Raw genomic sequence first — 16748 nt, forward strand, 5'->3', positions numbered from 1 at the left:
CCCATTGTTCATCTCGGACACACTTTTGGTGCTCCTCAGTGACCAGACAATTGAGAAGCTTGTGTACCATTTCTCCCCATACCTTGAACAGAATATCGATGGCCTTTTACCGTTTTGAAAAATGAAATTCTTTCTCTCCCTTCGTTGACTTGCTTCCCTAGGGCGCAAGCAGAAGGGAATACCGGATCATCGAATTTGGTGGACAGCAAAAATAGATTGTGCATCTTGGTCTCCGGTGTTGGAATCTCAGTATCAACCATAGATATAATGTATATAGAGCTTCTTTTTTCTTTTTTTAAAATAATCTTTACTGAATATTTACATTAAAACAAAAAAATATTTACATTAAAACAGAAAAAGATATTACATGATGTAACAGTGAGGGGCGGCATACAAATCTAAATAATAAATAAATAAATAAATAAATAAATAAATAAATAAATTCTGAACAAGAATTAATGACACATCCATGCATGCGTAGAGTGATGCATAGGAGACAACAACTGAAGGATTATAACGAGAAAATGAGGCCACCTGCGGTTGGGTGGGGCTGCCGTAATTAATGCTACAGATAAAAGTGCAGCCTGGTGTTTTAACCTCATGGCAGTTTATCTGATTCATTGTTTTGTCAAGATCGTGGTTTTTGCTCTTCAGGATTGTATGTGTGGACTCTCTGGACTTTACAATTGGACTCAATTTCCAAGTTATTGGGTGAGCAATTGGACTGCATTTAACCTGTGCCTTGTGTTTACCAGAAAATCCCTTTGACATTTAGAAAGGGAGCTGTTTCTGTTTTTCTGTTTATAAAAACTTTTGGGTTTTCCTTTTATCGTGTGGTGTGTGTCTTCCTGGACTAATTACCCTGTAATTACAGGCGGTTGAGACACCCTGCCGGCAGAACAATCTCCAAAGAGATTGAGTGGGGTGAGGATACAGAGCAATTTGTAAACCAAAGCTTATCATTCACTGGAATAGATGACCTACAAGGTCCTTTCCAAATCTGTTAAATCACCTCGCAGGGTGATGGTTGTGGAGAAAATAGGAAGGTGTATTAGACATGTTCGTTGGCTTGAGTTGTTTGGAAAAGTTTGGAAAAAGTTTGTAAAAGTAATAAAAGCGGGATACAAATAAATAAAACAAAGTCAGATAGAACCATAAAAATATGGTCACGAGTGGAGGGTTACCTGTATAATTAACAACCAGAGGACTCTAAACCTCCCAATATCTAACCACTTGAGGAAGACCTAGGTTGGGGTTCTCCAACTTGAGAAACTTCCCAATGCTGGGAATTCTAGGACCCAAAATTGCATATCTGGATGTTTCTCTGGGAGCCTCTTTTCCATATGGATTTTTCCCCCTTTCTAAACTGCTTACCTGTGCAGAAAGAACAGATGAGTCACGGTGTAGATCTTGGCAATAGCATGTGGATGTTAAAAAAAAAGTTCTCTATCCGTCATGGTAAATCTATGGTACGCGTGCCACTGGTGGCATACAGAGCCATATTAGAGGGTACATGAGACATTACCCTATGTCAGCTCCAATGTGCTGGCCAGCTGATATTTGGCGTTGGAGAAGACCTTTTAGCCCTCCGGAGGTTTCAGAGAAGCTTCCCAAAACCCCGGAATACAAAAAACAGCCCAACAGGAAAACTGGAAGTTCGGAAAAACGGACTTCTCGTTTGACTTTTGAGCTGTTTTTTGCACTCTGGGGCTTCAGGAAGCTCCTCTAAAAGTGAAAAACAGCACAATCGGCAAACCGGAAGTCCGTTTTTCCAAACTTCTGGTTTATAATTAATAATAATAATAATAATTTATTAGATATGTATGCTGCCTCTCTCCAACGATTCGGGGTGGCTCACAACATAACAGCAATACAATATAAATACAAATCTAATGTTAAAAAAATTTAAAAACCAATTTAAAATGCATTGTTATAAAAAATGTATCTGCTACACAATCATACACACTCAGTTTGCCCATTTTGCTGTTTTTTTTCACCATCCCAGTGAGGCCTGTGCACATGTGTGGGGAACAGATGGAATGGGTGTGGGCACATGACGCATGCTAGCGCGCATACACACATCCTTTTGGCACACGTACCAAAAAGATTCGCTATCACTCTCCTATATGATTATGTATGCATGTTGTAAAAAAAAAAAAAAAAACTTGAAAGCTGACAATTCCATTTCTTTTTCCCCAGGGTAAACCAACTTATGATGCCTCCGACCTCAATGAAAGTTTGAGACGGCGGTAAGTAACAAACACAAGGAGTAAAATTTTTAGGAATTTCCAGGGCTTGCTTGGAATTCTAGTGGATGCTGTTTTCGGGCCATCCTTCCCCCCAAAGAGGCAATTTTATGATGGCAGGTTACTTGCAATAAAATAGCTGCATTCAGATAAACAGTTCATAAGCCCATTGAAATGAAAGGACAATTTTGACTGCAGATGAAGTCTCTTCGCTTGACATGCTGAATAACATCAGGAAGTCTTCATAAAAGGCAATATAGCTTTCACTTTAATCCAGACTGGTTAGCCAAGGTTTGGATGTGAACTCAATTTTAAACCATGGGTGGATGCTCTGGTTAGTGTCCCTTTCTCCGCTGAACAATTTGTAAAGCATGCAGATGGGGGGGGGACGACTGAATTATAGGAAGTTTTTATATGCAAGTTAGCCATGTTCATTCAAGATGCTTCACTTAATTAGTCCATTTTGGGGATTCAGCAATTTGGTAATAGAAACATAGAAGACTGACGGCAGAAAAAGACCTCATGGTCCATCTAGTCTGCCCTTATACTATTTCCTGTATTTTATCTTACAATGGATATATGTTTATCCCAGGCATGTTTAAATGATAAATTGACTTGAACATAAGTGTCACTGAAACTACATGTCTGAACGTATCTGCTAAGCTTTTACTTGACCTGATTAAACATATCATGTGAACAGTGACAGCGTTAATTTATAACAAAACTAGATTAAGTTTGGCTACGAATTAAAAGAAATACATGCTTCTCTTTGAAACACAAGTAGTCCTGGTTTTGTGACTATGTTTTTTAGAGAGTGTTCTCAATTACAATGGCTCTCAGAAAGTATGTTGGCCTCTGGTCCTCAAATTTATGACCTTTGAGGTCTGTACGGCAAAGGAAATCCTAAGTAAGATCATAAAACTTTAGGCTTTCACTTAGTAACCACTTTGCTTAATGACCAAATTGCAGATCACAAAATTAGGACTACTTGTAGTTTAACGTCTAGAGTTGTATATGTGCAGCCTTCTGCCGCACGAATCCCAGCGACCAGTTAGGTCCCACAGAGTGGGCCTTCTCCAGGTCCTGTCAACTAAACAATGTTGTTTGGCGGGGCCCAGGGGAAGAGCCTTCTCTGTGGCGGCCCCGGCCCTCTGGAACCAACTCCCCCCCGGAGATTAGAATTGCCCCCACCCTCCTCGCCTTTCGTAAGCTCCTTAAAACCCACCTCTGCCGTCAGGCATGGGGGAACTGAGATATTCTTTCCCCCTAGGCCTTTACAATTTATGCATGGTATGTTTGTTTGTTTGTATGTATGTTTGGTTTTACAATAAGGGTTTTTTAGTTGTTTAAGTATTGGATTTACATGCTGTTTTTTATTGTTGTTGTTAGCCGCCCTGAGTCTACGCAGAGGGGTGGCATACAAATCTAATAAATAAATAAATAAAATATCCCACTATATCCCACTAAACTATTCAATATGGCCTTTCTTTCATGTTGTCCTTTGTGAATTAAACTTTAAGATAACCATTTTCTCAACATCTTAAAAAGGCATCTGTATATGGCCCAATGCACATTTAGCTAAATGCAATTGGAATTAAGTGAAGGAAGTATTAGGAAATGTTGAAGCCACTTAGTAAAGCATCTTGCTTCCAATATACATTAGTTGGAGCTGTAGGAACTCAGAATACGATACTTATATTAGCCCTACCCATCAGCTTGGTCCACTCTCTTTTACTAATTGGGATCTAGCTATCCACTCTCTCTGATTCTGGTAATTCTTCGGAATTACTGAGGATTGAAAGCATTACTTCTCTGTGATAGCATCAGACATTCGACAGACCTTCTTCTAGTGGACACCTGGTTGGCTTTTTCTTTGATTATGTTCCAGAAGCAGCTCAGGTCAGGACTCTTCAAAGGGCGTCTTTACTGAGATCGTTTTGATCTCAGATCATGAGATCATTTTGGTCAGTCTTATCAGTTGGTTTTTGTCAGCCTTATCAGTTGGTTTTCTGTTCAGTTTTCTCAAAAGACACCTTACAAAATAATACTATAGAGGGATATAGCATTGCTTCCAGCTGTACGGATTTAGCTCCAGTGATCTTAGAAGCCGATGTCTTAGAAGAACTTGAACGATTAAAGATAAATAAGGCAATGGGTCCAGATGGCATCCACCCCAGAGTTCTTAAAGAACTCAGATCTGTCATTGCTACCCCCCTGACTGATTTGTTTAACCAATCCTTGTTAACAGGAGAAGTTCCTGAGGGTTGGAGAATGGCCAGTGTTGTGCCTATCCACAAGAAGGGCAGTAGAGAAGAAGCTGGTAACTACAGGCCAGTTAGCTTGACATCAGTGGTAGTTAAAATGATGGAGACTCTACTCAAAAAGAGGATAAATCAGCATTTAAAAAACAATAACTTATTGGACCCAAATCAGCATGGCTTTACTGAAGGCAAATCATGTCAGACTAATCTCATTGATTTCTTTGACTATGTCACAAAGGTGTTGGATGAAGGTGGTGCCGTAGATATTGCCTACCTGGACTTCAGCAAAGCCTTTGATACGGTTCCACATAAAGAGCTGATAGATAAATTAGTGAAGATTGGACTTAATCCCTGGATAGTTCAATGGATTTGCAGCTGGCTGAAGCATAGACATCAGAGAGTAATTGTTAACGGCGAGTATTCTGAGCAGAGTCAGGTTACAAGCGGTGTGCCACAAGGGTCTGTTCTGGGTCCTATTCTTTTTAATATGTTTGTGAGTGACATAGGGGAAGGTTTGGTAGGGAAGGTTTGCCTATTTGCCGATGACTCTAAAGTGTGCAATAGGGTTGATATTCCTGGAGGCGTCTGTAATATGGTAAATGATTTAGCTTTACTAGATAAATGGTCAAATCAATGGAAACTGCAGTTTAATGTTTCCAAATGTAAAATAATGCACTTGGGGAAAAGGAATCCTCAATCTGAGTATTGTATTGGCAGTTCTGTGTTAGCAAATACTTCAGAAGAAAAGGATTTAGGGGTAGTGATTTCTGACAGTCTCAAAATGGGTGAACAGTGCAGTCAGGCGGTAGGGAAAGCAAGTAGGATGCTTGGCTACATAGCTAGAGGTATAACAAGCAGGAAGAGGGAGATTATGATCCCGCTATTTAGAATGCTGGTGAGACCACATTTGGAATACTGTGTTCAGTTCTGGAGACCTCACCTACAAAAAGATATTGACAAAATTGAACGGGTCCAAAGACGGGCTACAAGAATGGTGGAAGGTCTTAAGCATAAAACGTATCAAGAAAGACTTAATGAACTCAATCTGTATAGTCTGGAGGACAGAAGGAAAAGGGGGGACATGATCAAAACATTTAAATATATTAAAGGGTTAAATAAGGTCCAGGAGGGAAGTGTTTTTAATAGGAAAGTGAACACAAGAACAAGGGGACACAATCTGAAGTTAGTTGGGGGAAAGATCAAAAGCAACATGAGAAAATATTATTTTACTGAAAGAGTAGTAGATCCTTGGAACAAACTTCCAGCAGACGTGGTAGATAAATCCACAGTAACTGAATTTAAACATGCCTGGGATAAACACATATCCATCCTAAGATAAAATACAGAAAATAGTATAAGGGCAGACTAGATGGACCAGGAGGTCTTTTTCTGCCGTCAGACTTCTATGACATATATCTTTGTATATATACTGTATATACAAAATATATATCTCTTGATTTACTTGGATTATGGATGTTCTTGGGGGGGGGGTTACTTTACACTTTGACATTTGTGGATTACTCAGAGTCTTATGAGATTATGGCAGAGTATAAATATAATAGATAGAAGAGGGGGGGAGAGAGAAGGGAGAGAGAGAGAGATGATTGATAGACAGACAGATACATGGATGGATGGATGATAGGTAGATAGATAGATAGATAGATAGATAGATAGATAGATAGATAGATAGATAGATATGGATGGATGATAGATAGATGATAGATAGATAGATAGATAGATAGATGATAGATAGATAGATAGATAGATAGATAGATAGATAGATAGATAGGGATGGATGATAGATAGATAGATAGATAGATAGATAGATAGATAGATAGATAGATAGATAGATAGATAGATAGATAGATATGGATGATAGATAGATAGATATGGATGATAGATAGATAGATAGATAGATAGATAGATAGATAGATAGATAGATAGATAGATAGATACATAGATAGATAGATAGATAGATAGATAGATAGATAGATAGATAGATAGATAGATGATAGATAGGGATGGATGGATGGATGGATTGATAGATAAGAGAGGGAGAGAGAAAAGAGAAGAGAAGAGATAGATGGGGAAAGAGGCAATCTCTGAGATAGATAAATAGATACATAGAAAGATAATGATAGGGACACGTAGATTATAGAGAAGGATAAATCACACAGAGAGAGAGATCTGGTATAGATATACAATAGAATCTAGATATATATATGTAAAGAGTGAATCTAGTAGTCAACATCTTCCCTCTGAGGTGAAGAGCCACATTGTGCTCTTTTAATAAGAAAATCCAAGATGCAGCACTGGGTTTGTGCTTTAAATGATCGGTTACTCACAAAGTCTAAGGGAACCTTTTCAACAGAAACCTAAATATATATTTTTCCCAACCAGTCCAGCAATTTGCCGCCTGTTGTATTCTGGCTGCAATGGTCCAAGCCGGTACAAAAGAATGTGCTATAGATTTGAGGCTCTCTGTGAAAGCATCTGTATCCTTCTCCCCACATTAACAGTTCTTCTTTGTTTCCTTCCTCGCAGCTGACATCTCGGGCAATGAAGGCAATCTTTCGTAGCTGCCACTAAACTCCAGAATGAGCACCTGTGGAAGACACCCCCTTCCTCCCCCCTCTCCTCCCCATTCCTGGAACCAGAGAAAATCCAGACTCCAGACCCAATTGGTTGATGGTGCTTCCGCAAAATGAAGGCGGATGCTGGGCATACAAGGAGCCTTGTAGAGGCACGGATGGCAACTTGCTCCCAATCTGGATGGGTGCTGTTCCTTTCATCCTCTCACCTCCAAAGAGAGGCATCTGGAAAACTGATTATACTTATATAATTGAAATATAACTAATTATATTTTCAGCCAAGGAAAACACCCACGTCTGCTAACGGAGCAAGCATCTAACACTATTTAAGACCTTTGCTTTTGGTCAGCAATCCTCTCTTCAAGTGAAGACATTGTACCATTATACACCCACAAAAGCAGTGCTTTGCCTTCTGATTAGAGCTCCCCAAATATGTTTTCTGCTCTTTAATAAAGTAGTAGGGTACCATTTTTTTTCCTGCAAGGAAAAAAACCAAAAAGATTGGATTAGCTGGATAAGGTTTGTTTTATTTTTTCCTTTTGCTTTACCTAAGACTGTCATTTGCACTAGCAGTTTACTGCTGGAGCTACCTCAGACCTATCAATTAATTGTTGTTGGGGTTTTTGGTCCAACATGACTGGAGATTTATAATTTTCCAAGGGGGAATGTCAGATCCCCCCCCTCCAAGTCTCTTGAGAAACAGAGATATGACAGCAAGATATCAACACTTCTACCAATGATTCTCCAGGCCAAAAAAGAAAATTATTTGACTGACCATTACCGGTGGAAATATCCTCCTCTCTCTCTCTCTCTCTCTCTTTTTAAAGAGAAAACAATTGTTTTTCTGTTTACAAGTTAAAGTGGAGAAGGGCCTTAAAATTCCATCCTGAATTTTGCACAGACGTTGAAATTCTTTGCTCCTGATCCCAAGGGAGATGTCTACAGTTTGTGAGAAGGTGGTAGGCAATTCACCCTTTTGACTTCGGGAAAGGACCCGTGGCTCCAAAGTATTCTTAATCCCAACCAGTCCTCTGTTTATCTCATCCCTTTTCCACGAGATCTCCAGGAAACTGACAGCCTTCCAGACGTCAAAAGTAGAGACAGAGCAGAAATTAATTCCATCTGAAATGGATCTTGGCTACAGTTTGTTTCAGACAGCAGATTCTAATAGATTTTTCTCACATACACGTGCCATGCTCACATACAGTTTTCAATAACTCATCTTCAGCATAGATAGTTGCTCCACATTGCCGGGACTGATTCCTTCCCTGCCCCTGTAGAGTTATCCAGATTTGCACGGCAGCGTCATTCAAATTCAGCTGCTCTCATTCCAAAGCTGAAGTGTTGTAGGATCGGTGTCTGGAATCCTCCAGCTCCTTTTAAACTTCTTTGGCCCTGATACAATCTGCAAAAAATTGTTCCCTGCTCTCTTTTTAGGATCCAATTTAGCATGTTGCCTTGTTCCAAATCACTGCAGTAGGGAATCTAAACGGCACTAAAGCAAGCAGACCAACCCACGCTGGATCCAATAATGCCAGCAAGGGACCTGCTCCCAGCCAAGGAAAAGAGTCAACTCCAACAAATTCGACCAGTCCTTCCGAAACTCAAGATTGCCATTTAGCAGAAAAGAGCATTTTTGTTTTAATCCAGTGGCAGTTTCCAACCCAAAACTTGTAAAACTAGGGCAAAATATTTGACTGGGGATGCTAAACCAGGTTTGAGAGAATGAGAACCAGCAACTGGGCTTGCAGGTTATACCAAAGTGGAAGAAAAAGATCTCACTTGAACAGACATCAATAAATATTAAAAAGGGCCTCTGTTTTCTCCTGTCTATGAATCTCAGTCACGAAGGGAAGCCAACCAAGAGCTCTACCCAATACTCCTCCTAAATGAGACTAATTCAGTTTTCGAAAGATCCCAACAAGATGGGAAGTGACTCCTCTTCGCAATTCCCCATTCCATCTTCCAGCCAGGCCTGATTTGGAGGAATTGGTGGTGTTGTTCTCAGACTTTTCACAAAAAAGAGACATTTAATGAATCACTTTGACAAGTGGAAAGCACGGAAGCGTGATACTAATGTTTTTCTTGTTATACAAGGCAGGACTCCAATTGTTTTTTCTGATTTTCTTTCAGAAGCAAAAATTGAACAAATGGCTATTTTATTTTTTAAAAGACAGTGAAATTGATTATGGATCTCAGAGTATAAATACAAAGCAGTCAAATATATATATATATAAATGAATATATAGATATATATATGTATACGCATACATAATGTAAATTAAGAAATAAAACATATTTAAACAGTGGCTGGCTGGTGTTTTCCTGTTTCCTGTAACTGCTGCTGTTCTGCCCTTTGCACTGTGTGAATTTACACTATGAGGATGAGCAAGTAGTTGAAGTCTACGGGAGCTTCCGCCAAGATAACAGCAGAGGGGTTGCCAAAGTGTGTGTATTCAATGTGTGTGTGTGTCTTTAAGAAGGACTTCCATGTACTGGTTTTCCACAACCTGAGATGTTGGCCAGGAGTTTCTACAGAATATGAAAATGAATGGCAGTTAGGGAACCTACCATATAAGATGCACCTTAGTTTTGGAGGAGGAAAAGAAGGGGGGAAATCTCCCTCTGTCCTCCCCCCCACCCCGGCAAACAATTTATTTATTTATTAGATTTGTATGCCGCCTCTCTCCGTAGACTCTAAAAAATACAGATGTGTTCTGTCGGGCTTTCTGGTAGACTCCTCCCAAAAATTCACAGGTACAAATTTCAGACACAAACACGTTTGAAAATTCAAAACAATGTTCTTTATCATGAAAATTCCCTTAACCTAAGCCCTCTTTCGGTATAGCAAAGAGCACTCCTCTCCAAACAAACTGGTAATTTGTACAAGTCCCTTATCAGTTCTGTGATACTTAGCTTGCAGCTGTGAGGCAATTCACAGTGCTTCTTCTTTCACAAAGTGAAACACACTTTGCTCTGGTTTAGTTTCAAAGCGGGGAAAAGTCAGCACACAAAAGGTCAAAGTCAGTAAAGCAGTCACGAAACACAACGATCAGATAATCCTCCACAATGGCCAAACCCAGTCACTAATCACCACAGCCCCATCCAACCACAGGTGGCCTCATTTTCTTTGATAATAATCTCTCAGTTGTTGTTGCCTATGCATCGCTCTCCGCATGCGTGGCTGTATCATTAACTCTTGTTCTGAATCCAAGGAGGAGCTAGATAATTGATCTCCTTCTGAGCTGTCTGCCACACTCTCCTCCTCCCTGTCACTCATGTCTTCTTGGTCAGAGGAGCCTTCATCAGCAGATTCCACCGGGGGGGGGGCAAAACAGGCCTGCAGCATGTGGATGTCTCCCCCACATCCACAGTCCTTGGGGCAGGAGCTGGGCCAGAGCTAACCACAACACAGATGATATACACTGTTTGCTGTGTATTTCTGTGCATCGGTCCCTGATCCATAGAAATAGCAAAGAATTGGAGAAATGTACATTATGGCAGTATATTAATGCCAGAAAGCAATGCTCTCTACATGGGGCTACCTTTGAAAAATGTTCGGAAACTACAAATTGTACAAAATGCAGCGGCGCGAGCAGTCATGGGCTTGTCCAGACATGTGCATATCTCTCCAACACTCCGCAGTCTGCATTGGCTGCCAATTGGTTTCCGGACTCAATTCAAAGTGTTAGTTATAACCTATAAAGCCCTACACGGCATGTGTTCTGCCGGCGTGTCCTAACCGCCTGTAATTACAGGGTAATTAGTCCAAAAAGACACACCACAGGATAGAAAGAAAACCAAAAGTCTTTATCAACAGAAAAGCAGAAAAAACTCCTTTTTTAAATGTCAAAGGGATTTTCTGGTACACACAAAGCACAGGTTAAATGCAATCCAATTTCTCACCCAGTAATTGGAAAGTTGATTCCAATTCCAAAGTCCAGATAGTCTACACACAGTCTTGAACAGGGAAACAGCAAAACCATGATCTTGACGAAACTATAAATCAGATAAACTTCCATGAGGCTAAACCAGCATGCTGCTCTTTTTATCTGTAGCACTAATTACAGCAACCCCACCCAACCACAGGTGGCCTCACTTATCTCCTGTAATAATCCTTCTGTTGTTGATGAATCCCAACGACTGGTGAGGTCCCACAGAGTCGGCCTTCTCCAAGTTCCGTCAACTAAACAATGTCATTTGGCGGAACCTAGGGGAAGAGCCTTCTCTGTGGGGGGCCCAGCCCTTTGGAATCAGCTCCCCCTGGAGAGTTGTACTGCCGCCACCTTCCTCGCCTTCTGTAAGAGTCTGAAGACTCACTTATGCCGCCAGGCCTGGGGCCATTAGATATTTGCCCCCTGGCCAATGAATGTGATGAGACAATGTGGACTGAAAGAAAATATTGATAAAATTGAACGGGTCCAAATATGGGCTACAAAAATGGTGGAAAGTCTTAAGAATAAAACGTATCAGGAAAGACTTAATGGACTCAATCTGTGGTGTCTGGAGGACGGAAGGGAAAGGGGGGACATGATTGAAACATTTAAATATGTTAAAAGGTTAAATAAAGTTCAGGAGGGAAGTTTTTTTAATAGGAAAGTGTTGTGATTCAGTCTGAGGCTCCTCAGGGAACGGCTGGAACTCTGCCGGCTCCATGCTCAGAGGGGGAGGACGAGGAACAGGAGGAGGAGGAGGACCAGGCAGACGGGGAAGAGGAATGTCAGGACGAGGAGGAGGGAGAACAGCCTGAGACCCCCAGGGGGGAGCTCTCCCCAGCGAGTAGCCTGGAGTCATTAGATGAGAACGCACAAGCCATAATAGATATGAGGCAGAGAAGGGCAGCACAAAGAAGGGGACAATTAGCCAGGTATTTCCATCCCTAATAGGCAACAGCTGGGTTTGGGTGTGGCTCTCCTCAGAAAGGTTGAAAAGGCAGGCCCGCCCTTCCTGTATTGTGGAGAGTTATCTTTTGGGAGTCCTGTGACCTTGCTTCGATCCTTGGCGTCTCTGATTCTGGCTTGTGGCCTCGAAGGCTGAAAACTTGGGGGAGGCGTGGGTTTTATTATCTACAGTGGTGTGTGCCAGCAAGAAGCCTGTTGTATTGTCTGGCCATCGTGACTCTTCTGTGAAGCTTCATAACATTCCCGTTTGTAAGAACAATTTTTGTTATCTGTGTTTGTTTTCAAAGATATAAAATGACTTTGCTTTTTACCAGCGTGTCTGGCTACTCTTTTTAGTTGGTGTTGACGTCTGGGGGAACCCAGACAGAACAGGAAAGTGGACACAAGAACAAGGGGGCACAATCTGAGGTTAGTTGGGGGAAAGATCAGAAGCAACCTGAGAAAATATTTTACTAAGAGTAGTAGATGCTTGGAACAAACTTCCAGCTGACGTAGTTGGTAAATCCACACTAAGTGAATTTAAACATACCTGCGATAAACATATATCCATCCTAAAATAAAATACAGGGAATAGTATAAGGGCAGACTAGATGGTCTGTAAATCTATACTTTCCCCTATTAACATTCTATGCAAAGATTTTAAAATAGCTTGTTCAGGAAAGTTGGGAACATACAAATAAGTAACAGTTAGACTTCCTCACTTTCAAAAAAAAGCTGTATAAAGAGGCCAAGATTGAGGTTTTTAATAAATCTGTAGCAAGGAATTAGACCAATTCTGGGAAGGTAAAGAGCTAAAGCCATAAAATGCTTCACATTAGATTTCCCTTTGTACCTTTTGGGCTTATTTCACTGAGCCGCTGTACAAGTGTACACATTTAAAACAGTTAACAGCCATTCTAGGTTCCGATAACTACAAATCATCCTTTTCCAAAGGCCTTCCAAAACCAATTTAAGTTTTTAATCATCTTTTCCCACCCTGACCTTGTGAGGCTGACTGTTCTGAAAGAGGGAAGCCTACAATAGAAGTGTTCCACTTAATACTAGTCTTATCTCTCGAGAAATCAGTTCCTATTTATAGGGACAGGATTTGAACTAGATGGCTCCTCCGTCTTCTTCAGAATTCTAAGATTCAATATTCCGTAAGTGGCGCCCCAAAAAATAAATGCAATTTATTGTCACAAACTGCTACCAGTTTATATATAGAAACATAGAAGATTGATGGCAGAAAAAGACCTCATGGTCCATCTAGTCTGCCCTTAGACTATTTCCGGTATTTTATCTTAGGATGGATATATGTTTATCCCAGGCATGTTTTGTTATTCAGTTACTGTGGATTTACCAACCACGTCTGCTGGACGTTTGTTCCAAGCATCTACTACTCTTTCAGTAAAATAATATTTTCTCACGTTATTTCTGATCTTTTCCCCAAAAAACCTGATTGTCCCCTTATTTTTGTATTCACTTTCCTATTAAAAACACTTCTCTCCTGAACCTTATTTAACCCTTTAACATATTTAAATGTTTTGATCATGCCCCCCTTTTCCCTTCTGTCCTCCAGACTATACAGATTGAGTTCATTAAGTCTTTCCTGATACGTTTTATGCTTAAGACCTTCCACCATTCTTGTAGCCCGTCTTTGGACCCGTTCAATTTTATCAATATCTTTTTGTAGATGAGGTCTCCAGAACTGAACACAATACTCAAAATGTGGTCTCACCAGCGCTCTATACAGCGGGATCACAATCTCCCTCTTCCTGCTTGTTATACCTCTAGCTATGCAGCCAAGCATTCTACTTGCTTTCGCTATCACCTGACTCCACAGTTCACCCATTTTGAGACTGTCAGAAATCACTACCCCTAAATCCTTCTCTTCTGAAGTTTTTGCTAACACAGAACTGCCAATACAATATTCAGATTGAGGATTCCTTTTCCCCAAGTGCATTATTTTACATATGAGAATAAGAGCTGAGGCTGGAGCTTTACAGGTAGTCCTCGATTTACAATGGTTTGTTGAGTGACTGTTCAAAGTTACAACGGTGCTGGGAAAAAGTGATTTATGACTTTATGACTATTTTTACCTGACTGTTGCAGCATCCCCATTGTCACATAATTCAAATTCAGACGCGTGGCAACTGGCTCGTATTTATGACGGTTGGAATTTCCCGGAGATTTGTGATCTGCTTTTGTGACCTTCTAACAAGACACTTGGCAATGGGGAACAGCAGTACAGTGTTCCCTCGATTTTCGCGGGGGATGCGTTCTGAGACTGCCCAGGAAAGTCGAATTTCCACGAAGTAGAGATGCGGAAGTAAATACACCACTTTTGGCTATGGATAGTATCACAAGTCATCCCTTAAACCCCTAAATTACCATTTCCCATTCCAATAACAACCATTTACTCACCATTATTACTGGTACTCACCATTGAATAAGACACTTAGTGATCCTGATATTTATAAACATAATTATTTATTAACAATAAATTTTTTTGTTATTTATTTGCAAAAATTATTAGTTTGGTGATGATGTATGATGTCATCGGGTGGGAAAAACAATGGTATAGAAAAAAAAGTGAAGTATTTTTTAATTAATATTTTTGAAAAACCGTGGTATAGGCTATTCGTGAAGTTCGAACCCGCGAAAATCGAGGGAACACTGTATTACTAATTGAACAACTGCAGTGATTCACTTATCCTCTGTGGCAGGAAAGCTCGTAAAATGGGTTCAATTTTTGTCGTACATCAAAGACTAGCTGGTCTGGGAAGCACAAATTGTATTTTGAAGGAATGTTGTAGGCATGCATGTTTTCTAGATCAGGGTTTGGCAAAGTTGGCTCTTCTATGACGTGGACTTCAACTCCCAGAATTCTTGAACCAATCATGCTAGCTCAGGAATTCTGGGAGTTGAAGTCCATATGTCATAGAAGAGCCAACTTTGCCTACCCCTGATCTAGACCAATTGGTGCCCACAAGACATGATGTGACCTCTGTGATTCTCTGCAATCTGGGAATTCTCACCCTTGATATACAGTGTTCCTTGACTTTCTTTTTTAATGTTTTAAAACATTAAAGCCTGAAGCCTCCAGAGGGTGAAATGGCCTTCCCCAAGGCCGAAAATCAGTTGGAGTTGACATAGGGCAACACCTCGCGTGCCCTTCAAAATGGCTCCGCATGCCACCTGTGCCATAGGTTCACCATCACTGTCCTAGGACTCCCCTCACTTTAGCCTCACAGTTAAATCCCAAAACAGAGAAATGTGATGCCAAAGATCTTTAGAAGGAAGGTAACGTGTAACAACTGCTCTAAGTCATTGCAGGCATTGGGAAAGCTAAACAATGTCGACTAAACAATGTCGTTTGGCGGGACCCAGGAGAAGAGCCTTCTCTGTGGCGGCCCCGACCCTTTGGAACCAGCTCCCCCAGATATCAGAGTTGCCCCCACCCTCCTTGCCTTTCGCAAGCTCCTTAAAACCCACCTCTGTCGTCAGGCATGGGGGAATTGAAATTTTCCCTTCCCCCTAGGCTTATAGAATTTATACATGGTATGCTTGTATGTATGATTGGTTCTTTAAATTGGGGTTTTTTAGATTATTTTAATATTAGATTTGTTTACATTGTCTTTTTTACTGTTGTTAGCCGCCCCGAGTCTTCGGAGAGGGGCGGCATACAAATCAAATCAAATCAAATCAAATAAAATCAAATAAATAAATAAATAAACAAACAAACAAACAAACCTAATGGGATAGTAAGGTATAAACTGCTGTAAAATAAATACCTTTCTGTTCTGTCTGGCCGGATCAATTATCCGCAATAAAGACCCACTCACAGTTTAGTTCAAAAGCACCCATAGACAGTCTCTTGATAAAACAAAATTCTGAAACACAGTGTTGGCCATGTTTCTCTCATTAGCAAAATACAGAAAGAGTCCCGGATGCCAGCCAGAATAGAGTCATAAATCTCCACTACTGATATGTCTTCTTTAATTAACTACTCACACAGTCCAGGGGATTATTACAGCTCAAGCCCAAAGCAGGAATCAAACTCCATGGAAACAGAAAAGTCTCTCATCTCCGAGGCACTGTCCTCCATGATGTACGTTGTTTGCCCCACCCTCTTTCCCATCATCCTGTCTTTATATACTTCTAAGGACTGGCCAAATGTCCCATAGATCTCATCAACGCCAAGAACCCCTTCCAGAGAGATATTCATGCTTGGATCCCATCCTCCTTACTCTTGCATCTAGCAGGGGTTCCTGATCCTCAAAATCCCCATCGTGTTCTGACTCAGACAATACCCTAACTGAGGGTTCTACAGTCTTTGGTGGTTCCTCAGTCCCTAACTCTTCCTCACTCTCACACTCAAATGGCAAGAACACCAGCTGACGATGCCAGTACTCCTCCGTCGCCTGGTCCTCGAAATCCATGACCAGCTGAACTGGATGTGAACCACTCACAACACTTTCTGGTATAGTGCCCAGATAAGCGTACTCTGAAATGCTACTAAAAGCTCAGGGTCATTTGGAGTCAGGTGGCAAAAACATTCAGCGCTTTTTCTGAATTTACACACTCTGTTTATTGTAAGAGGTCTTACCCATTCTTGGACAGATGTGTGAAAAGTACAATTTTTTCAAACCTACCTGAGCCGAGGCATGTCATTTTAGTCTTAATTTTATAAAGATTTTTAAAAAAATATTTTTAAAAAATTCAGAAATATAACTTCTGTCATTTAACTCCAAGTAACCAAAGCAACAT

The 16748-nt window shown here is 40.6% G+C and overlaps 1 protein-coding gene across 1 annotated transcript in view; it reads left to right on the plus strand.

Moving 5' to 3' along the window:
• Window positions 1-9398, plus strand: part of SPNS2 (SPNS lysolipid transporter 2, sphingosine-1-phosphate) — a 242699-nt gene extending 233301 nt beyond the window's left edge. Inside the window, exons 12-13 of the mRNA XM_070735225.1 lie at window positions 2200-2249; window positions 7052-9398. Of these exons, the coding sequence (XP_070591326.1) occupies window positions 2200-2242 (43 nt within the window). The 3' untranslated portion in view covers window positions 2243-2249; window positions 7052-9398. The remainder of the gene's footprint in view (window positions 1-2199; window positions 2250-7051) is intronic.
• The last annotated feature ends 7350 nt before the right edge of the window (window positions 9399-16748 follow it).

Source organism: Erythrolamprus reginae, chromosome 1, assembly GCF_031021105.1.
Source record: "Erythrolamprus reginae isolate rEryReg1 chromosome 1, rEryReg1.hap1, whole genome shotgun sequence".
In the NCBI taxonomy this organism is placed as follows: Eukaryota; Metazoa; Chordata; class Lepidosauria; order Squamata; family Dipsadidae; genus Erythrolamprus; species Erythrolamprus reginae.